The 21,845-nt window shown below is 40.6% G+C and overlaps 1 protein-coding gene across 2 annotated transcripts in view; it reads right to left on the bottom strand.

The window, feature by feature from the left end:
• pum3 (pumilio RNA-binding family member 3) overlaps nucleotides 1-21,845 on the bottom strand; it is a 71,418-nt gene that overhangs the window by 15,521 nt on the left and 34,052 nt on the right. Inside the window, exons 10-17 of one of the 2 annotated variants that reach the window (XM_070881296.1) lie at nucleotides 18,956-19,034; nucleotides 16,761-16,859; nucleotides 13,690-13,743; nucleotides 12,783-12,863; nucleotides 8,585-8,727; nucleotides 4,672-4,894; nucleotides 2,967-3,054; nucleotides 59-149 (exon numbers count right to left, since the gene is read on the bottom strand). In XM_070881296.1, the coding sequence (XP_070737397.1) occupies nucleotides 59-149; nucleotides 2,967-3,054; nucleotides 4,672-4,894; nucleotides 8,585-8,727; nucleotides 12,783-12,863; nucleotides 13,690-13,743; nucleotides 16,761-16,859; nucleotides 18,956-19,034 (858 nt within the window). Of the gene's footprint in view, nucleotides 1-34; nucleotides 150-2,966; nucleotides 3,055-4,671; nucleotides 4,895-8,584; nucleotides 8,728-12,782; nucleotides 12,864-13,689; nucleotides 13,744-16,760; nucleotides 16,860-18,955; nucleotides 19,035-21,845 lie in introns of those variants that run through there. The other variant, XM_070881287.1, reaches the window with a different exon arrangement.

The raw sequence follows: 21,845 nt of genomic DNA, 5'->3' as shown, positions 1-21,845 counted from the left end.
ATATATCTACAAAAAAATTATATTGTAACCAGGAATTAGAAAGTAATTTCATACTTACCAACAAAGCACAATAGCTCCACGGTTTACCTGCACCCAGGTCTTTAGATTCTGAATCCCAACATACTCTATTAATGTTCTTGCAAAGCATTCTGTAATAAAGATTTAAGAATTGTCATTAAGTAATTTTCTTCAGAATGTTTTATTGTTGCCCCTTATAAGATTTGTTGGTATTATTCTGGAGCAGTTACACTTCACCTGCAGCAAATAATCTTTCACAATATTGCAACAGCACAATTGATCCTCAAATGATTAATTTACTTTGGTAAGTATAACAAGGGCACAAACAGAATTGTCCAAACAGGTCAAGGAGAATGCAATGATTAATCTACCTTTGTGATAAACCTTCTAGAATGCCAATGCAAAGGAGAACCAGCATAATCTAATTGGGCTTTGAATCTTGACTTGAAAGCTTAAAGATGTTTCTAAAAAGTGTCAGACTATCATTGTGCACAACAAAACAGGAATGTATGCATCACTGATTTATTTTTTGATTAAATTGTAGTTCAGATTTCAAATATTTGTCCTTGTAAAGCATAAATGCCTATAGTTTGTTGGCATGCAGTCTACCCTTAATGCAGGTTTAAATTAAAAGTTTATCCTTTCAATATCAATTTCGAAAATAAGTTACGATAGGTCTAATAGTTTATATAGTAAAGTACTTTTGTCAGTAGTATTCACATGCTAACACTTCAAACAAAGACAATTGACCAATGTGATGCAATAGAACTGGAGTTAAAGCAGGCCAACAGCATGTTAACATGGTTGAAGTCCTTCCCCACTTTGCCATGTGCAAGAGGAGAGTCACCAGTGCAGTGGTGATAAAGTAGTATAGCAATACTGCAGATCAGATTGATTAAAGTACTATGCATTAAAGCACAAGAACCTTGAACATCCCCGATATCAGAAGGCTGTCTTTATTTATCACGATTTAGGCAACAGCAAAATGAAAAAAATCCCAACACCTAATGGAGTCATGTTTTTCATTAAACTAATTCAAATATGGATGTTATAGTTTCTGACAGGTGACTATTCAGTTAAATGACACCTTGGAAAAGGATCCATATGAATTAATTAATCGTGGTTGGTCACTAATAACCCTCTTATGGGATCCCTTTGAGATAAAATAAGGTTTAGGCAAGATTTCAGAAATTTACGAAGAGCTTTGGAAATGCATCTTCTAAAGTGTGTTCAGAATGGAAATTAGAAGCTTGTGTTTAATCGAACAGAAGAAAACTTCAAAGTGTGTCACAACTGTCAATAGCTTAAATCTCTGAGCACACAGAACTTTGGTAACAATACTGAGAAATAGCATACAAGCAAAGTTAGATTGGGCTAGCACTAGAAGTCTATTGAAAAAAAGACTACAACTCAGCACGGGCATTCCTAAAGAAGGCAAAACATCCAAGAGGAAGGCAAAAATGCTCAATGCCATAGCAGCTAATCTACAAAAGAACAATTGTATTTCTTATGCTTATGTCACAGGGTTAGCTGAATACTGGAACTTAATGATGCATTAATGATGCAGTAAATTTAAACTTGCGAAACCATATTGTAATCTGGCACAGTATGTGTAATTATGTTAGTTAGAATGCAAAACCCATTTGATGACATATTGTGATGCACTTAACTCTGTTGGCATTAAATTTATGGTCACAAATGTGAAACTGCACTTCTCTTAGTGATGTACTGCATTCCCTGCATGACTAATTTAGACTGGAATATATGGTTAGGTATCTTAAGTCCCTGTACAATTTTCCAATATGTATGCTATGGATGTGTTAGCAGTATATTTGTGTCCGTATGAAATGTCAACATTTTTGAGTAAGTTGTAAAACATTGGCCTTCATTATTATATTTGTTTAGCTATATAGGGAAGTTTTTTTTTTAAAGTCTAGAATGCAGAGATGTTCCAAGTATGCAGAGGCGATTTTAATACTTTCAAAGAGTAGCCGAGGACAGCAGAGGGGTTTTAGTTTAGGAGCCGGGTTTTGGATTTGGGAGCAGGGAAGTGGCGGGGTGTGGCAGCAGTGGAACCATGGTGGGGTGTAGAGTCTGATCTGCAAATAGCAATACGGGGGGTGGTGGGGGAGGTTTGTGGGGTACTTCTGTGAAATGCACTATAGCCACAGCCATGACCAGGGAAGTGGCTCAAGTCATTTAAAGGAATTACTACATTCTTAAAATCTGATGTGCTTTAAAGAGCTTAAAGCTTATTTGTGTTGTGTGGACAGGAATGCAGCAGAAGAAGTTTTTAAAATTGATGGCAGGGAAACAATGGAGAGGGGAGATCAAAGGCCATGTTCACTCGGGCTAGAAGCAATGACTGCTTATAGTGCATCGGAATGGGATCAGATGAAGGAGAATGAAGGCAATAACCATTTCCCGCCCCTCCCCTCCACCCAGAGAGGTTTCATCTCAGGGCTGGAGAAGCCCCTTTGAGAATGCTATTCCCACACTGAAGAAAGACAAAATAGTGCACTCACAGCTGTGACCAAGAATTGACTTTAAAGTTACTCAAGTGCTCTTGCATTATTTTTACTGAAAGCTTTTGATTCACTTAGGATTCTGCTCAATATAAAGCACCTCCAAGAAATAACACATAATATTCTCAAATGCTAATTTGAAAGAGATTTTATTCCACCTTTATTTGATTTTCCAGTGTCCACGGTTGCTCAAGTTTTGCCTGTACTAGTTTATGCTTACTTCCAGGATGTGCACAAGACCCAAACTGGTGAGGGGAAGTGGGCTATTAAAATGTCCCTCCACATCTCACCAACCAAAACATATGTTTAAACTCAGTCAATTGAACAACTGAGAGCCCCTCTAAAATGCCATTTTAGTTTATTCCAAAGGTGCTTCAACATGTCCTGGAAAGCATACATTAAAATCAATGCAATCTTCCCTACCTGACTTTCCAAGTTCTTTCATCTTTCCATCTTGTTCTATTAACCATTTAAGAACCAGGTGGCCTGCAGGGTGCTCTGCCATGTGGAGCTAAAAATAGGAAGAGGGAATTTAAAAAAAAAAAATCACATTTCAGGTATGCTCCAGTTACCAATTTGTTCAGAGTTAAATTCCACAATAACTCTATTTAAAAAAAGATTTTAAAAAACTAACATTTGAAACGGGGGCTTCAATTTTTAAAAATCATACTTACTGAAATAAATGGCCATTGTTAATATTATATAACTGGTCATTTACCACCTGTTTGTGGTAAACTCTTACACAAGAAGAAAGAACTAAAAAGACGATATGCTCCACTGAGTAAATTCTTTACAATGGATTAATTGTACAGTCAGAAACTCCCAACATCCGGTAGTTACTAATTTTGTGTCACTTAATAGGACTAGATTATCCCAAATACATTTTAACTAGCTAATTTTAAGACTAGTATCAAGTAGGATATTCTTAGTGATTAGTAAGCATTCCAAAGTACACCTGCATAAGTCCACATTACATAAAATCCATTGTCCTCCATCAGCTATTTATCTCTTTTGCTCTTAATGTACCTGGCTCCCAGAAGCGTTTTTAATTGCACTAGTGTGACCACAGTCTGACTGGTACATGTATACTGCAATTCTCTTTTGATCATAAGAAATAGGAACAGGAGTAGGCCATTAGGCCCCTCGAGCCTGCTCCACCATTCAATAAGATCATGGCTGATCTGACAGGACAAGATAAAGTCATACATCTTAAATGATCAAATGAGAAAAAAAATTAAATCGGTAGAACAGCCTTTTTGGTCTTTTTATTGCCATTTTGGTTACTAAATCTTGGTTACTGCACGGAAATATGTTTACCCTGTATGTGACTAAGCATTGTAAAAGGATAAATGGCAAAACAAAATGTGAAATTTCTACAAGATGAAAAAGCAATTGTGTGCCTCAAGCATTCAGTGCAGGAATAATTGCATTATTGAAAGAAATGGTTCTGCATAAGATATTAAATGGATGCAGTGTCCTTTAAAGAGAATCTGTTGATCTTGAAAATTAAATGCAGCTTTCTGCATTCAGAATATAGCAATCCAAACTTTAAAAAAGGCTAAATGAAGTTAAATGCTGCTTTAAAACAATGTAATTCTAATGGTTCAAGATGTAGAATGCCTAATGCCACATAGATACAAGGGGCTAGAAATTGTTTTTCGAGCAATATTTTGCCTTTTTTGACAGTAAAAGGTGTTCACCTAAATTGACCAAAGTTGTGAGTCAGTGGTTTTGAAATACCGCTGAAAAGCGGACCGCCGTCATGCAAAAAAAGGTAAGTTAAAGTTTTTATTTTTTAATTCTTTTGCAGCTATTACTTAGTTAAGGGTCTTGTAAATGTTTTGTAATTTTTGTGCGTGTGTTTTCTCCCCTCCCAGACCCGTCTTTTTATCGGTAATCAGCCTCAAACTAAAAGGTGGAGAGGACCATGGTTTCCACCGCGAATCCTCGTGCAACGACGATTTTTTACCATCTGGCACATTTTGTTGCCAATTTTACCCCTTTAAAAAAATAGCGGTATTTGCAACGGTATTTTTGGAGAAAAATGCTGCAGAAATACTGCTAATCGCCAAAAGACCAATATCTAGCCCATAGAGTTAAAAACAAAAGTTGCATGTTTGTACATTACCTCACCATTATTGCCTCCAGGTACAAAATCTTCTGCAGCCACATTTGCTATAGCGTTAATGGCTGGCTGGATATCACCAATGGCACAGCCAAGAATATTTGCCACAATGACACTTGTTGCTTTATTCATCACCATTTCACGAGCATTCTCCTGCAGGTATTGCAGCAAATGTGGAGAGATGGCTTCGAGCAGCTCACGATGACGAATGTTTGTATCCTTCTTACTGGTGTAATAAACAATGAAATCTTTTGATTCTCAGGACTTCATTTTTGTATATGATATATATAAGTAATGCATTTAAATCAATTCCATGGTATATACTTTTGTTCTCATTTTCATTTGTAATAGTCAATTTTCCAGATTATCCATTAATAAAAATATATATTTTTTTAAATACTCGTTCCTGAGGGAGTCGCTGGCAAGGCCAGCATTTATTGCCCATCCCCAATTGTCCTTGAGAAGATAATGATGAGCCACCTTCCTGAACCACTGCAAGTATTGTTTTTTATAGTGGTTGTGTACAACTGAGTGGCTTGCAAGGCCACTTCAGAGGGCAGTTAAGTGTCAATCACATTGCTGTGGGTCTCAAGTCACAAATAGGCCAGACCGATAAGGTCAGCAGATTTCCTTCCCTAAAGGACATTAGTGAACCAGATGGGTTTTTACGACAATCCGATAGTCTCATGGTCACCATTACGGATGCTAACTTTTTATTCAATATATTTGATTAACTGAATTTAAATTCTCTAGATGCCGTGGTGGGATTTGAACTCGTCTCTGGATTATGAGTCCAGGCCTCTGGATTACTAGTCGACTAACATAAGCACCATGCTACTGTTCCCATATGAAATTTCATTAAGAATCAAAAAATATTTTTCAACTTAATAGAAATATCACATTTATCCAGTAATATTTCAAATTGAAGAAAAAATGCTAAAGATTTCAAGAACTACATTAAATGTTGGCAGAATTTATAGCCTTAGCTTGTGAGCTAGCAGACATTTTCAACTGTTTTCACAACAATTATAATCCCTCAAAATGTCCACCCTTGAATGTCCATGTAATCCCCAGTTTCTAGCCTCTATTCTTTCAAAAGTGCAGAAAGTATGGCTGAGGTACTGAATAAGTACTATGCATCTGTCTTCACCAAGGAAGATGCTGCCATAGACATAGTAAAGGAGGAGGTAGAGGAGATACTGGATGGGATGAGAACTGATAAAGACAAGGCACTAGAAAGGCTGGCTGTACTTACTTAAAGTAATTCACCAGGACAGGATGGGATGCATCCTAAGATGCTGATGGAAGTGTGGATTAATTAAGGAAAGCCAGCACGGATTTGTTAGCAAATATCATTTAACCAATTTGATCAGAGTTTTTTGATGAAGTAACAGAGAGGGTTGATGAGGGCAATGCAGTTGACATGGTGTTTATGGATTGCCAAAAGGAGTGCCACATAATAGGCTTGCTGGCAAAGTTGAAGCCCATGGAATAACATGGACAGTGGCAGCATGGATAAGAAATTGGCTAAGTGACAGGGAACAGAGTGTACTGGTGAACGGTTGTTTTTCGGATTGGAGGAAGCAGTGTTCCCCAGGGATTGGTACTCGAACCACTGCTTTTCTGGATATATATTAATGACTTGAACTTTATCAAGGAGGCTTTGAGGGTGAGCTTGAAACGTTTCCTTTGCCCACCTCGGGCTCACTTGCCGTGTAGGAGTTCCAAATAGAGTGCTTGCTTTGGGAGTCTTGTGTTGGGCATGCGGACGATGTGGCCCGCCCAATGGAGCTAGTCGACTGTGGTCAGTGCTTCGATGCTGGGGACGTTGACCTGATTGAGAACACTGGCGTTGGTGTGTCTATCCTCCCAGTGGATTTGCAGGATCTCGTGGAGGCAGCGCTGGTGTACTTCACTAGCGCTTTGAGGTGTCTACTGTTTATGGTCCACGTCTCTGAGCCATATAGGAGGGTGCGTATTCCTACTGCCCTGCAGACCATAAGCTTTATAAAGTGCAACATCCCCATCGGCACCTGGGAATCCCTGGCCCAAGACCGCCCTAAGTGGAGGAAGAGCATCCAGGAGGGCGCTGAACACCGAGCCTCGAAACCAAACGCAGACAGCGGAAGGAGCGTGCAGAAAAATCAGACTACCCATCCACCCTTTCCTTCAACCACTGTCTGTCCCACCTGTGACAGAGACTGTAATTCACGTGTTGGACTGTACAGTCACTTTTGTAGTGGAAGCATGTCTTTCTCGATTTCAAGGGACTGCCGATCATGATTAATGACTTGGATGTGGGTGTACAGGGTACAATTTCAAAATTTGCAGATGACACAAAATTTGGAAGTATAGTGAACAGTGAGGAGGATAGTGATTGTCTTCTAGAAGACAGACAGGCTGGTGGAATGGGTGTACATGTGGCAGATGAAATTTAAACAGAAAAGTGCGAAGTGATACATTTTGGTAGAAAGAATGAGGAGAGGAAATATAAAGTAAAGGGTACAATCCCAAAGGGGCCGTATGAACAGAGACTTAGGGGTATATGTGCACAAATCGTTGAAGGTGGCAGGGCAGGTTGAGGGGGTCCTAGGCTTCATGAATAGAGATAGAGTACAAAAGCATGGAAATTATGAAGAACTTGTATAAAACACTGGACACAATTTAGGAAAGATGTAAAGGCCTTAGAGAGGGTGCAGAAAAGATTTACAAGAATGGTTCCAGGGATAAGGGACTTCAGTTATGTGGATAGACTGGAGAAGCTGGGGTTGTTCTCCTTCGAGCAGAGAAGATTAGGAGATTTGATGGAGGTATTCAAAATCATGAGGGGTCTGGACAGAGTAGATCGAGAGCAACTGTTCCCATTGGCAGAAGGGTTGAGAACCAGGAGACACAGATTGGCAAAAGAACCAAAAGCGACATAAGAAAAAACTTTTTTGCGCAGCGAGTGTTTCGGATCTGGAATTCACTGCCTGAAAGGGTGGCGGAGGAAAACTCAATCACTGCTTTCAAAAGAGAGTTGGGTAAATACCTGAAGGCGAAAAATTTGCAGGCAAAAGGACGGGGGAGTGGGACTAGCTGAGGTGCTCTTGCAGAGAGCTGGCACGGGCTGAACGGCCTTCTTCAGTGCTGTAACCATTCTATGAATATCTACATGTAAATCTTGACAAGTGACAGAAGGGATTTCTAATCGGCGAGGACATCTGAGCTGAGCCTAATCGTATCCTCATTCAATGTCTACACATGCACGCTTTCTGGAGGGGCAAATCATATAATACTCACAAATGAGTACCCTGGATAAATTTTCCTATGATAACTCAAGGGTGCTCATGTCAGTTATAGTGTCCCTATTTGTACCTCAGCTGAGATAAGACAACTACTCAGACTGGGGCTAAACCCGTGGCCTTCCTAATCTGTATGGCTGATAAAGTGAAATCCCGTATTTTACAAAAATGTTTTTTCTGTGTGATTGGTGACCTAACAAAATTGTGAGACTTGTTAAGGGGGAGGGTAGAGGGTTGTTAACTGCAAACATAGCAACAGTTTCATACAGGAGACAACTGTCATTCCATCCAGCCCACTTACCCAGTGTTCCCTTGGTGCATTCTAATAACCCAAAATCCTATTTGTTGAAAAGAACCTGTCCAACTCCTTCTTGAAACCCATTAAGGTTTCTTGTTCCACCAGCCACCCTGGTAATCTTTCAAAATGTTCACCCAATCATAAGTTGCAGAAGATTCATTATTCAACTGCTTTAGATTCTGCCCGCTTTAGATTCTACCTTCTTTGTTCATTTATCTACATGAACTTCAAATGTTCTCATTGAAATTAACAGAGCATCCTAAAATTTAAGATCAAAAAGGCAAATCCCTCAACACAACAACTGCAATAATTTGAACAAGTAAAGCATTCTGACCTGTGAACATTGCCATCACCTTGTTGTAGAAGTTTAATAATTTCCGGCACGCTATGTGCTGGGTCCCTCGGACTTAGTAAATACACCAAGACTTTTTTGCCATATTTATTGTTGATCAAGTTAGGCAAGGAACTGATGATCTCCTGTAAATAGACAGTGGAACTTAATTCTTCTGTTAGTTCTGATTCAAAGGTATGCAGACATCAAATTTAAACAGTCCAACAGAAAACAACCAGTCATTTAATTTCTGAGCTAATGGGCCGAAAATTCCGGCCTGGTCGGGTCCGTATGAAATGTGCACGGACCTGGTGAAGCCTCGTACAAGCCGTTTTTTGGGGCGCGATGCGCATGCGCCAAAAAACGGCTTTTCCAATCTGTCAAGATTTCTCCATACAGATACTCCGCATCCCTGGGAGGAGGACATCCACACGGGAGAGATTGGGCTATTTGCCCAACTCATGCCCAGCGAATGTCCTTCAAACTTTTACGCCTGGTAAAAGCAGGCGCATAGCCTACTTTTATCAGCGGAAGAGTTTTAAAACATAAAAATTACATTTAAATACTCATTTTTATATTAAAAACCCTGTCAGTTAAGGCAAGTTTATTTTTAACACTATTAAAACACAAAAGATTCCCCCAAATATTTTTTTTTCAAAAACATTTAATTACAATTCATTTTAAATATGTGGTGTGTTTTATTTATTTATTTATTATGCTGTGTTTCAGTGTTCTTGGGGTTTTTCTCATTGATAGTAATGGGAGTCTATACAAACAGAGCTCCCATTTTTATCAATGAGAAAACTGCATAATGATTGGTGGTCCAGGCCCACATGACTCCAGCTTGTAGGTACGTAACTGAAAGACATCTCATGCACTGAGCAGTGAATTTAGGCCTCCGACCGGATACTCTACATTCCTCTGGGATCACTAGGTATTTCGTAAATTTCTTCCAGGTCGGAGGCGTTCATACGAAAGCAGCCTCCGACAGCAATTTCTCTCCCTCCCCTCCCACCCCCCCAATTTAATCCTCCTACTTAGCTCGTCCGCCATTTCATTTCAGACTTTTCTTCCTTACTCCACCTCATGAAGGTAGCAACTTTTGCTGGGTTTGGTTTTACTGGTGACAGGGGACATGACAGCTCCCAAATTCAGATCTGCCTCAGGAGTGGAACTGTGCCTCAGACAACACAGTTCGACAAGGTGCCACATAAAAGGTTACTGCACAATTTAAGAGCTCACGGGGTTGGGGGGTAATATGTTAGCATGGATAGAGGATTGGCTAACTAACAGAAAACAGAGTTGGGATAAATGGGTAATTTTCAGGTTGGCAAACTGTAACTAGTGGGGTGCCACAGGGATCAGTGCTGGGGCCTCAACTATTTAGAATCTATATTAATGACTTGGATGAAGGGACCGAGTGTAATGTAGCCAAGTTTGCTGATGATACAAAGATGGGCGGGAAAGCGAGTTGTGAGGAGGACGCAAAGAATCTACAAAGGGATATCGATAGGTTAAGTGAATGCGCAAAAATTTGGCAGATGGAATATAATGTGTGAAAATGTGAGGTTATTCACTTTGGTAGGAAGAATAAAAAAGCTAATTATTTAAATGGGGAGAGATTACAAAATGCTGCGGTAGAGGGGGATCTGGGGGTCCTTGTACATGAAACACAAAAAGAATGTAGGTACAGCAAGTAATTAGTAAGGCAAATGGAATGTTGGCCTTTATTGCAAGGGGGATGCACTATAAAAGTAGAGAAGTCTTGCTACAACTGCACAGGGTGCTGTTGAGACCCCACCTGGAGTACTGCGTACAGTTTTGGTCTCCTTATTTAAGGAAGGATATACTTGCATTGGAGGCAGTTCAGAGAAGGTTCACTAGGTTGATTCCTGAGATGAAGAGGTTGTCTTATGAAGATAGGTTGAGCAGGTTGGGCCTTTACTCAATGGAGTGTAGAAGAATGAGAGGTGATCTTATTGAAACATAAAAGATTCTGAGAGGCCTTGACAGGGTAAATGCAGAGTAGATGTTCCACCTCGTGGGAGAAGCTAGAACTAGGGTCATAGTTTCAGAATAAGGGGTCGCCCATTTAAAACGGAAATGAGGAGGAATTTCTTCTCTGAGGGTCGTGAATCTTTGAAATTTTCTACCCCAGAGAACTGTGGCGGCCGGGACATTGAATATATTGAAGGTGGATAGACAGGTTTTCAAACGACACGGGTGTCGAGGGTTCTGGGGAGTGGGCAGGAAAGTAGAGTTGAGGCCAAGATCAGATGAGCCATGATCTTATTCAATGGCAGAGCAGGCTTGAAGAGCCAAATGACCTACTCCTGCTTAATGTTCTTATGTTCAGGGATACTGCACAAATTTGGATAATTATTTCCAAAAGCACATTGGCTGCATATTAATTTAGCAGACTTTTGCAATACGTAGGCCGGGGGAGCGGGAAAAGGCACAATCAGGGCCCCGTTACTAATTATGCTCCAACGAGAATGCATGCAGGTTTGGATGCTAGGAAAGGACAGGGTTAGACTCGCCGTTGATACTGCTGACACTTGGTGGTAACTTAAGCAAGATGCTGAAAGGTTGCTAGCCCTACTGGATGTATACTCCAGCACAAGTTGCCAATATTCCTGTCTGGCGTAAAAATAAAAAAGGGAAGGTGGCTCAACCGTGGCTATCAAGGGAAATCAGGGATAGTATTAAAGCCAAGGAAGTGGCATACAAATTGGCCAGAAACAGCAGCGAACCCGGGGACTGGGAGAAATTTAGAACTCAGCAGAGGAGGACAAAGGGTTTGATTAGAGCAGGGAAAATAGAGTACGAGAAGAAGCTTGCAGGGAACATTAAGACGGATTGCAAAAGTTTCTATAGATATGTAAAGAGAAAAAGGTTAGTAAAGACAAACGTAGGTCCCCTGCAGTCAGAATCAGGGGAAGTCATAACGGGGAACAAAGAAATGGCGGACCAATTGAACAAGTACTTTGGTTCGGTATTCACCGAGGAGGACACAAACAACCTTCCGGATATAAAAGGGGTCAGAGGGTCTAGTAAGGAGGAGGAACTGAGGGAAATCTTTATTAGTCAGGAAATTGTGTTGGGGAAATTGATGGGATTGAAGGCCGATAAATCCCCAGGGCCTGATGGACTGCATCCCAGAGTACTTAAGGAGGTGGCCTTGGAAATAGCGGATGCATTGACAGTCATTTTCCAACATTCAATTGACTCTGGATCAGTTCCTATCGAGTGGAGGGTAGCCAATGTAACCCCACTTTTTAAAAAAGGAGGGAGAGAGAAAACAGGGAATTATAGACCTGTCAGCCTGACCTCAGTAGTGGGTAAAATGATGGAATCAATTATTAAGGATGTCATAGCAGCGCATTTGGAAAGAGGTGACATGATAGGTCCAAGTCAGCATGGATTTGTGAAAGGGAAATCATGCTTGACAAATCTTCTGGAATTTTTTGAGGATGTTTCCAGTAAAGTGGACAAGGGAGAACCAGTTGATGTGGTATAAGTGGTGGAGGGACAGAAGAAAAGGAAAAGGGTCCAAGTCAGAGATGCCCTGTTGACATTGAATGCAAAGCTTGGACCTCGGAAGCTGCTCATAAAGCAACCATTTATATTTACTCTTAAAAAAAAAAAAACCTTGAATTACCCGCTTACCTGATTTTCAATTCATCTGATCTTCAACTGCACAAATTTTATTGGAATATCAGGCTCAATAGTAAATCCATTATTACTTAGTAGCAAAGGACACCAACTTGCTTTTGTTGAAATCTTGGACCTTCACATTTCCAGATAATTGAGCAAAATTTGTGTGTAACATCTACAAGCTTTGAGATTAAAACATTTATTTTTGTCAAGATTCAAAGACTGCTGTGTCATTTCCTTGGGTTGGGCAGCTCCAGAATGGCTTTTAGCCAAGTCTGAAGTCAACCCTGCAGCCAGCCAGGCATTTACAATGGAATCACTCCAGTATTTAGAGGTGCTCATCATAATTCAAGTCTCCAAATGGCCTAGCAGGGAGGGATTTTACTTGAAGGTTTACTTGTTAGCAAGAAAACTGACACTAACAAACATGAGTCATTTTTAATAAGATGTTTTCCTCTACAGAAATGGAAGCTCTCCAAACAAGTACTTAGAGTAGACATTTTTCTCGCTTTCAAATTAATATAGAACAAGTTTGAATACTCACCGACAGAATTATCTGTTTCACAAGTTTTGTGTCATCGATGCAGTCAAAAGCAGCTGTGAGAACCAAATGGGAAAATTCACCCTGCAAAACAATTTATATGGCATGTGTAGGTCAGTATTCCAGAATTCAACATGTGCACATGTTGAACCACTTCGACATCAACTACACAAATACTGCTCTCCAGGGAGCAGCAGGATTTAAGCTAAAAACAAAAAAACCTACTAAAAATGTAACCCCCTCTCAAATAAGCACTAATTCCTTAAATCACTAAACCTCTAATCTTTTAAATTAGCTTTAACTGGAGTATGAATGTGGCTATTCCTTCAGCGTTAGTGATAAAATCAAAGCCTAAGAATGTGATAGTTGCAGAAAAAATAAAAATGTTGGTTGGCACAGAATGCTGCTGAACAGATCTGACTCACCACTGAAAGGATGGACATGCAATTTACAGCTTGGATTTATCACATTGCAAGTTCCCAATCTTCACTGAAGAGGCTACCAATGTCTTTGCTCATGGGTAAGGACATGTCATCCAATTGTAAATTAGTACTGCTCTCTCACCCAATTGTAAATTAGTACTAGCAGAGGTCTGGCATGTTGAACAGAAAGATTCAAAGGTAGGAGGGATCACTAAATCTTCCAGTCCACTATCTGCAACAAATCTGGTCAATGATCATTTAATCTATAACACAAGACAATTTTGCTCCACAGGGTAATTTTTGATCAAGTAACAGGAGATACGAAATATTAACAAACCCACTTAAAAAACTGTTCCATCTTTCAATTGACTAACATTTATTATATTCTCTATTTCTCCACCTCCATCTTAAAAAGTCTAGTTGCATTTCCAAAAGGACTTTGAACTCCTCACATACAAGAAACAAGTTTAAATAAATCTACATCTTACTGTAGCAATTTTCTCTATGAAGGTCTTCAACGTTTTAACAATAACTTTTCTGTCCTAGGAAGGAATAAAGCAATCATTAGTAAATTAGTTAATGAGCAGTGGCAGACATTTAAGGAGATATTCCATAACTCGCAACATAAATATATCGCAATGAGAAGGAAAGACTAAGAGAAGGGATAACCATCCGTGGCTAACTTAGGAAATAAGGGATGGTATCAAATTGAAAACAAGGGCATACAATGTGGCCAAGACTAGTGGGAGGCCAGAGGATTGGGAAACTTTTAAAAGCCAGCGAAGAACGACAAAAAAAAAATGATAAAGGAAAGATAGATTGAGAGAGTAAACTAGCACGGAGTATAAAAACCAGATAGTAAGAGTTTCTACAGGTACATAAAAATGGAAAAAAAAAAAAAAAGAGTGGCTAAAGTAAATGTTGGTCCCCTAGAGAATGAGACTGGGGAATTAATAATGGAGAACAGGGAAATGGCAGAGATGTTGGACATTAAAAACATTCCAATAGTGGATAATCAAGGGGCTAAAGGGAGGGAGGAACTTAATACAATCACCATCACTAATGAAGTAGTACTTGGTAAAATAATGGGACTAAAGGCGGACAAGTCCCCTGGACCTGATGGCTTACATTCTAGGGGCTTAAAAAGAAGTGGCTGCAGAGATAGTGGATGCATTGATTGTAATCTCCCAAAGTTCCCTGGATCCTGGGGCGGCCCCAGCGGATTGGAAAATCGCAAATGTAACGCCCCTATTTAAAAAAGGAGGTAGACAAAAAGCAGGAAACTATAGACCAGTTAGCCTAATGTCTGTCGTTGGGAAAATGCTAGAGTCCATTATTAAGGAATCAGTAGCAGGACATTTGGAAAAGCATAATTCAATCAAGAAGAGCCAGCATGGTTTTATGAAAGGGAAATCATGTTTGACAAATTTGCTGGAGTTCTTTGAGGATGTAATGAGTAGGGCAGATAAGGGGGAACCAGTGGATGCAGTGTATTTGGATTTCCAGAAGGCATTCGATAAGGTGCCACATAAAAGGTTACTGCACAAAATAAAAGTTCATGGGTTGGGGTAATTAGCATGTATAGAGGATTGGGTAACTAACAGAAGAGAGTGTCTGGATAAATGGGCCATTTTCTAGTTGGCAAACAGTGACTAGTGGGATGCCGCAGGGATCGGTGCTGGGTCCTCAACTATTTACAATCTATACAGGTTGAACCTAACTTATCCAGAACTCCCTTACCCGGAACCACCCCTCGTCCAGAACCATCCCCGGCCACTGGGTGGCACATGCACAGATTGAAGTCCTTCCTCGCTGCCGACTCCCACAATCGCTGGCCTGACCCCGCGATCCACCGTCCATCTCTTCTCCTCCTCCCCCCCCCCCCCCCCCGCCACCATGATTGCTCTGCCGCACTCCGAGCCCCAAGCCAGCCAGCCCCAATATCCCCTTGCTTAGTAAGTGTACCATCCAATTTAACGCGACCACCCCATGTCTGGAAAAATCCCTTATCCAGAATAGGCCAGGTCCCGAGGGTTCTAGATAAGGGAGGTTCAACCTGTATTAATGACTTGGATGAAAGGACCGAGTGTAATGTAGCCAAGTTTGCTGATGATACAAAGATGGGTGGGAAAGCAAATTGTGAGGAGGACAAAAAATCTGCAAAGGGATATAGACAGGCTAAGTGAGTGGGCAAAAATCTGGCAGATGGAGTATAATGTGGGAAAATGTGAGCTTATCCACTTTGGCAGAAAAAAAAATAAAAAAGCAAATTACAATTTAAATGGAGAAAAATTGCAAAGTGCTGCAGTACAGAGGGACCTGGGGGTCCTTGTGCATGAAACACAAAAAGTTAGCATGCTGGTACAGCAAGTAATCAGGAAAGCAAGGGGATAGAGTATAAGAGCAGAGAACTCCTGCTATAACTGTACAGAATTTCTTCTGAGGGATGCAAATCTATGGAATTCTTTGCCGCAGAGAGCTGTGGAGGCTGGGTCTTTGAATGTATTTAAGACAGAGATACACAGCTTATTGAGCGATAAGGGAGTAAAGGGTTGTGGGGAACAGGCAGGGAAGTGGAACAGAGTCCATGATCAGATCGGCCAGGCTCAATGGACCAAATGGCTTAATCCAGCTCCTATTTCTTATGTTATGTTCTAGTAAAGAGTTGTAACTGAACTTTATTTAGACCAGTTCCAGCACAATCAAACAATTGATTAATACAGCAAGATTTACTGTTTTAAAAACTGGCTTCAACAAAAAATAAACAACCTGATTAAGTGGTCAGTGTAATCTTTCGTGAAGCCAAATAATCTTTTCCCCGTGATTTGCTCCTTTCAGGACTTCAAACAATGTGGTTTTATTGTAATTCGGTTCTTCCCTCCCAAATTAACTTTCTTCCCTCTTCTGAAGATACTGGACTGTGGCCTCTAGTGACTCCAAGTAGTCAATTTTCATGCCTAAGCAGGCTAATCATACATCGCAGTTCTCGTCCGAGATCCGCATACATGCAGCTCCATGGGAATCACTGGACAGTGATCAAAAGCGGGAACTGTTGATAACTATCCCTTCCTTAACTCAAGGCTACTTATAGTGGCCCTAGTCACACCACCACCACCTCACCCCGATTGATATCAACCAACTCAGCAGAAACTGGGAATCAAACTTGGAACCTTACTGGCCTGAATAAGGTAGCGAGTAGCTGAGCCTTCAGGAGAGCCCTCATATTTCTTGAGATGATTATTGAATTACATGCTGCAAATAATGCTCCAGTATTCTACATCATACTACATACAACAAATTGTTTCTAACCTGATTTTCATACACTTTGAATATAAAAACAAAACTTAAATTGAGGAATTAAAGTAGGAGGTATCTTAGATTTTTGTGATTGTACAAATTCAGATATCAGAACATCTGAGCACGCTTTGGTCGATCATATGATCTATTATTTATCTATGGGCGCATCGATTCTTCCATAGAACAATTCACCATATAACAAACCCCATCAGGGCCAAAATAAAAGTGAAAGGAAAAGATTCTCTGTTTCTGTTCAGCTTACTTTGGGGGTCCCGTGCCATAAACATTGCATGGCTACTCTGCTCCCATCATGTGTGTGCGCCATGTAGATGACTGCTTCTCTTACTGCTTCAATCATTTCCTGAATTCAGAAAAGTACATGCTTTTCAAATAGACATAATAGGTGATAACATAAGTTACAATCATCAATCCTTCAGTTTGGCTATTATGCATGTTACTAAGTGAAGCAAACTAGATGCTGGCAAAAAAAACTCGCTATATTTAAAGTGGATATGTGGGAATATTTTGAAGGCTGCAATCTTATCTCAAGGGTTAAATGGCCATTAAAAACTGCTCCCGATTTATCAAGCAATCAAACCCCTTAAATTCATTACTGTATTTTACTATGTTCCTTTTATTGGAGTAAGTTGCAGTGCACACATTGTTCAGAATCAAAATTAATAATTTGAATGTAGTCTCTTTGTTCAGAGTATCAGCCTCTGCACCAATAGCTAGCCAGAAAACAAGTTCACGAAAACAGAGTAAGTGCGCACACGGCCATGGGATCCCCGCAAGTCCCGGGTTTAGGTATGCGAAGCGCAAGCGCCTAAACCGGGCACTTGTGATGTGTCAAAAATTCTTTACAGATCACATGCATGCGAAGGAAAAGGGCCTCCACAAGCCCAATAGTTGGACTATTTCAAATTCTTATGCTGGTAAAAGCAGGCTGTTAAAACATTAAAAATATTTTCAAAAAAATAAATGTTTATATAAAATATTTAATTAAATTGCATATTAATTAATTTTAAAGATGTAATGTGTCTAAAAAGATATATTTTCAATGTTTGTGTTTTTGGGGGTATTCCCATTCATACTTATGGCAGCTCCATACATACGGAATTATAAGTATGAATGTGGATCCCCCGACTCCGATGAGATCCATACGAAACCAGTACGATCTTGGGATACATGGGCCCTTACGCTGGCCTTTGCATAGAGTCCCAGGATCGCAAATCGCCAAACCTCCGGGACCACCAAGTACTTTCGTAGAAATTATTGCGGCCGCAGGCATCCGCCCGCGGGTAAGCCTCTGACCGCAATTTCTGGCCCAAAGTATCACAATTGTGTGGGACAGGCTTGATGGACCAGATGGTCTTTACCTGTCCGTCATTGTTCGTAAAATTAACATGCAAGAATAAGACACCCATGAACAATTACAAGACAATTATGATCTCAAGCCTCAGATGGCAGCTGAGACACTTAAGCTTTGAAACCACTGGCAATGAGATCACTCCAAGGCATCCAGTCTAGTCTGCAATGGGTTCAGTAGCATTCTTCCACCATGTTAAAAACAAAAATGCATTAATTTAGAATTTTTTTCCACTCATAACTGCTCTGTAAAGACCCTTTATAATGATCTATCTACAGTTTGTAACAGCCTGCATAAGGATTTTCAAAATAACGGTATTGATTAAATATGCGCATCCTAATCACAGCAACACTTAAAAAAAATGCTTTGTGTAGTGTGCTTTATTACAGTCCAAGATGATCAGAGACCAATTAAAATGTTAAACTACATTCAAATTATTAATTGAGTCTGAGCATTGCATGCACTCCAACCATCTCGAATAAAAGGAACATAGAAGGAGCATATATATTACATCAGTTACCCTACTTTAAGAACAGAGTACATTTAAAGCAGTTTCACTATTGGCTCAGTGAGTTTATACAAGTTCCATTTGCATACAATATTTAACAGAGCAAGGTGCTTCACTTGATTCTGGACATTAACTAATAGCTTTTGAACAAATATTCACAAATTCAACTAAAAGAAGTTTCTTCTACAATCAATTTTGTTTTAATTGACTGGGGTTCTAGTCCCTAACAACAATAATGGAATAGGGCATTGCAATTGATTAATGGGGACAATAGGGGTGGCTTTTACTTGTAAAGTATCTTCCCAGCTACACACTCAAATAAGCTAGTTATTACTGCTGGTCCAACTCACAATCTGAAATTATATTTTAGTTTCAAAAGAATTAAACTAAGGATCCAATGAACAAATTTAATACAAATGTACAATACAGAACATAACAAGATTTACATCTATCAACTAGAATGTTATAAAACTAGCAAATTATGAATCGCTTTTTAAATAGATTAGTAAAACACAAATGGCAAACAACCGTAAAATAATTAAATGGTTAGATACAGAATCGCTTTTTAAAAATCATTTACCATTCTCATTTTGTCAGGGCAGTATGTGAAGAAGTCCAAAAAAGCTTTGTGTACCAACGTGTGCTTTATTACCGCCTCTCTAGAGATGACCAAAAAGAGACCAAACTGGTTAAATTACATTTACATGATTAATTTTGATTGAGCACTGTGTGCAATGCTACTTACTTCAATAAAAGAATTACACAAGGAGCATAAACATTACATCAGCTAGCCCTGCTTAAAGAATAAAAGTACATTTAAAGGGGCTCCCCTATTAATTCGGCGAGTTTACACAACTTACATTTGTATAGCATCTTTAACATAAGAAGGTGCTTCACAGTTGGGGGTCAGACTTGAGCAGGAAGAGGAGTAATTAGGGGAGGCAAAGGTACATTTGAAGAGGTAGATTTTCCAAAGAAGTTTCTGAAGGGAGAGAGAGGTTAAACAAATGAGAGTTCCAGAATGTAGGGGCTTTGGAGGGTGCAGACAGGAGTCTGCCACCAATGGGAACAGAGGGAAGTGCATGTAGTAGATGATAGATGTTCAAGCAGAAAGCAAGAGTAGCAATGCAGGGTTGGAGAGGGTTGCAGAGGTAGGGTGGAGTGAGCCCACTGAGGAATCCAGAGGAGCTAAAGGAAGAGCACTGGAAGGGGGCAGGAAAAGGGTTAAACGTATTTCTAAAGGATGCGTCTATTTGTACCAACTGAAATGCAGCAGTTTCTCAGATTGGCCCTCCAGACCTATTACTGATTGGTCCCCTTGGAGGATAAGCCACACCCTGAAGTTCCGCTGGAATGTGTAACTGGAACCACCCAGCCCAAGTTCCGAGTGAATTTCCACTTTGTAATTCGATCCATTTTGCCTTCAGAATCCAGGAGGATAGATCTCCCCAAAAGCCACCAAGTTCCAGCCAAAATCCCTTACCCCAGTGCAAGTGCATACCTCCGCCAGCTGAAGACCCTTACCCAAGCGCAAGACCTTATCACCTTGATGGAGCATTGTGTGCGGTTGTCAACATGTTTATTGCGTACGAAGTGAATAGTGACAGTGTCGTGACTTCTGGATTTCATCCACCCAAACGATGTCCCTTGTAACACACGCACCGTGCTTGCATGCACCGGGGGCAGGAAGAATGTGATCTGTCTTATCGGTGTTCCCTCTCCCATTTCTCCCCCCCCCCACCCGTGTCTCTCTCTCTCTCTCTTCCATCCCCCACTTCCCAGGCCCTCCCTCCATTCACAACCCCACCCTCTCGCTCTCCCCGGCGCAGCTGGAGGCTCGGGGCCTGCGGGAGGCTCGGCAGTTGCGTCGGCTGCTCAGTGGAGCCAACGTGGTATTGGACGCATGTGCAAAAAAGTATCAATAGGTATTCCGCTGGGGGGGGGGGGGGGTCGGCGATATTTGTCCTAATTCTCAGTGATGCATGCACAGAAGGCAGAAGGGAGACTTAGCACAAATAGTTTCTGCAATTTTTAAAAGTACAACAAAAAAGTGGAAACAGAATCTCATGCTTTACTCTCCCTTTTGGAATGCAAGCTGATCCTCAAGAGAGATGCACCTGCATGCTTATCTCGTTCAGTACAAAAAGGGCATTTAGATGGTATGACATGGTACTGTGTGAATATCTAATAAAGTGGATCCATTGACCGCGAAGTAGGAAAACAAGATCATAGAAAAATTACGACACAGAAGGAGGCCATTCGGCCCATTGTATCCAGACCGATCGAAAAAGCTACCCAGCCCAATCTCACGTTCCAGCACTAGGCATAACAGTTGTAGTCATGTAGATTAAGTGCATACCCAAGTACTTTTCAAATGTGACGAGGGTTTCTGCCTCTGATACCCTTTCATGAAAAGTTCCAAACTCCCATCATCCTCTGGGTGAAGAAATGTTTCCTCATCTCCCCTCCAATCCTTCTACCAACTACTTTAAATCTATGCCCCCTGGTTATTGACCCCTCTGCTAAGGGAAATAGGTCCTTACTATCCATTATATTTAGGCTCCTCATAATTTTATACATCTCAATTAAGTCTCCCCTCAGCCTCCTCTGTCCAAGGAAAACAAACCCAGCCTATCCAATTTTTGCTCATAGCTAAAGTTTTCCAGTCCTGGTAATATCCTCGTAAATCTCCTATGCACCATTTCTAGTGCAATCACATACTTCCTGTGATGTGGTGACCAGAACTGCATGCAGTACTCAAGCTGTGGCCTCACTAGTGTTTTATACAGTTCTAGCATAACTTCCCTGCTCTTGTATTCTATGCCTCAGCTAATAAAAGGAAAACATTCCATATGCCTTGTTAACTACCTTATCTACCTGTCCTGCTACCTTTAAGGATCTGTGGACATATACTCCAAGGTCCCTCTGTTCCTCCACACCGCTCAATATCCTCCCATGTATTGTGTATTCCCTTGCCTTGTTGCCTCTCCCTAAATGCATTACCTCACATTTTTCCAGATTGAATTCCATTTGCCACTTTTCTGCCCAATTGACCAGTTCATTGATCTTGCTGCAGTCTGGAGCTTTCCTCCTCACTCACAACCACATGGCCCATTTTTGAATCTGCAAATTTCTTTATCATGCTCCCTACATTAAAGTCTAAATCATTAATATATACTACAAAAAGGGACAGAGTACTGAGCCCTGTGGAACCCCATGGAAACAGCTGTCCAATCACAAAATCTCCCCTCAACCATTACCCTTTGCTTCCTGCCACTGAGCCAACTTTGGATCCAATTTGCCGCTCTCCCTTGGATCCCATGGGCTTTTGCTTTTTTGATCGGCCTACCATGTGGGATCGTCAAAGGCCTTGCTAAAATCCATGTAAACTACTATCAAATGCACTACCCTCATCGACCCTCCTTGTTACCGCCTCAAAGAACTCAATCAAGTTAGTCAGACACAACCTT

This window comes from Pristiophorus japonicus, chromosome 1 (assembly GCF_044704955.1).
Source record: "Pristiophorus japonicus isolate sPriJap1 chromosome 1, sPriJap1.hap1, whole genome shotgun sequence".
In the NCBI taxonomy this organism is placed as follows: Eukaryota; Metazoa; Chordata; class Chondrichthyes; family Pristiophoridae; genus Pristiophorus; species Pristiophorus japonicus.
Note: the sequence above shows the minus strand (reverse complement) of the source record. Positions and strands in the feature narration are given on the sequence as shown.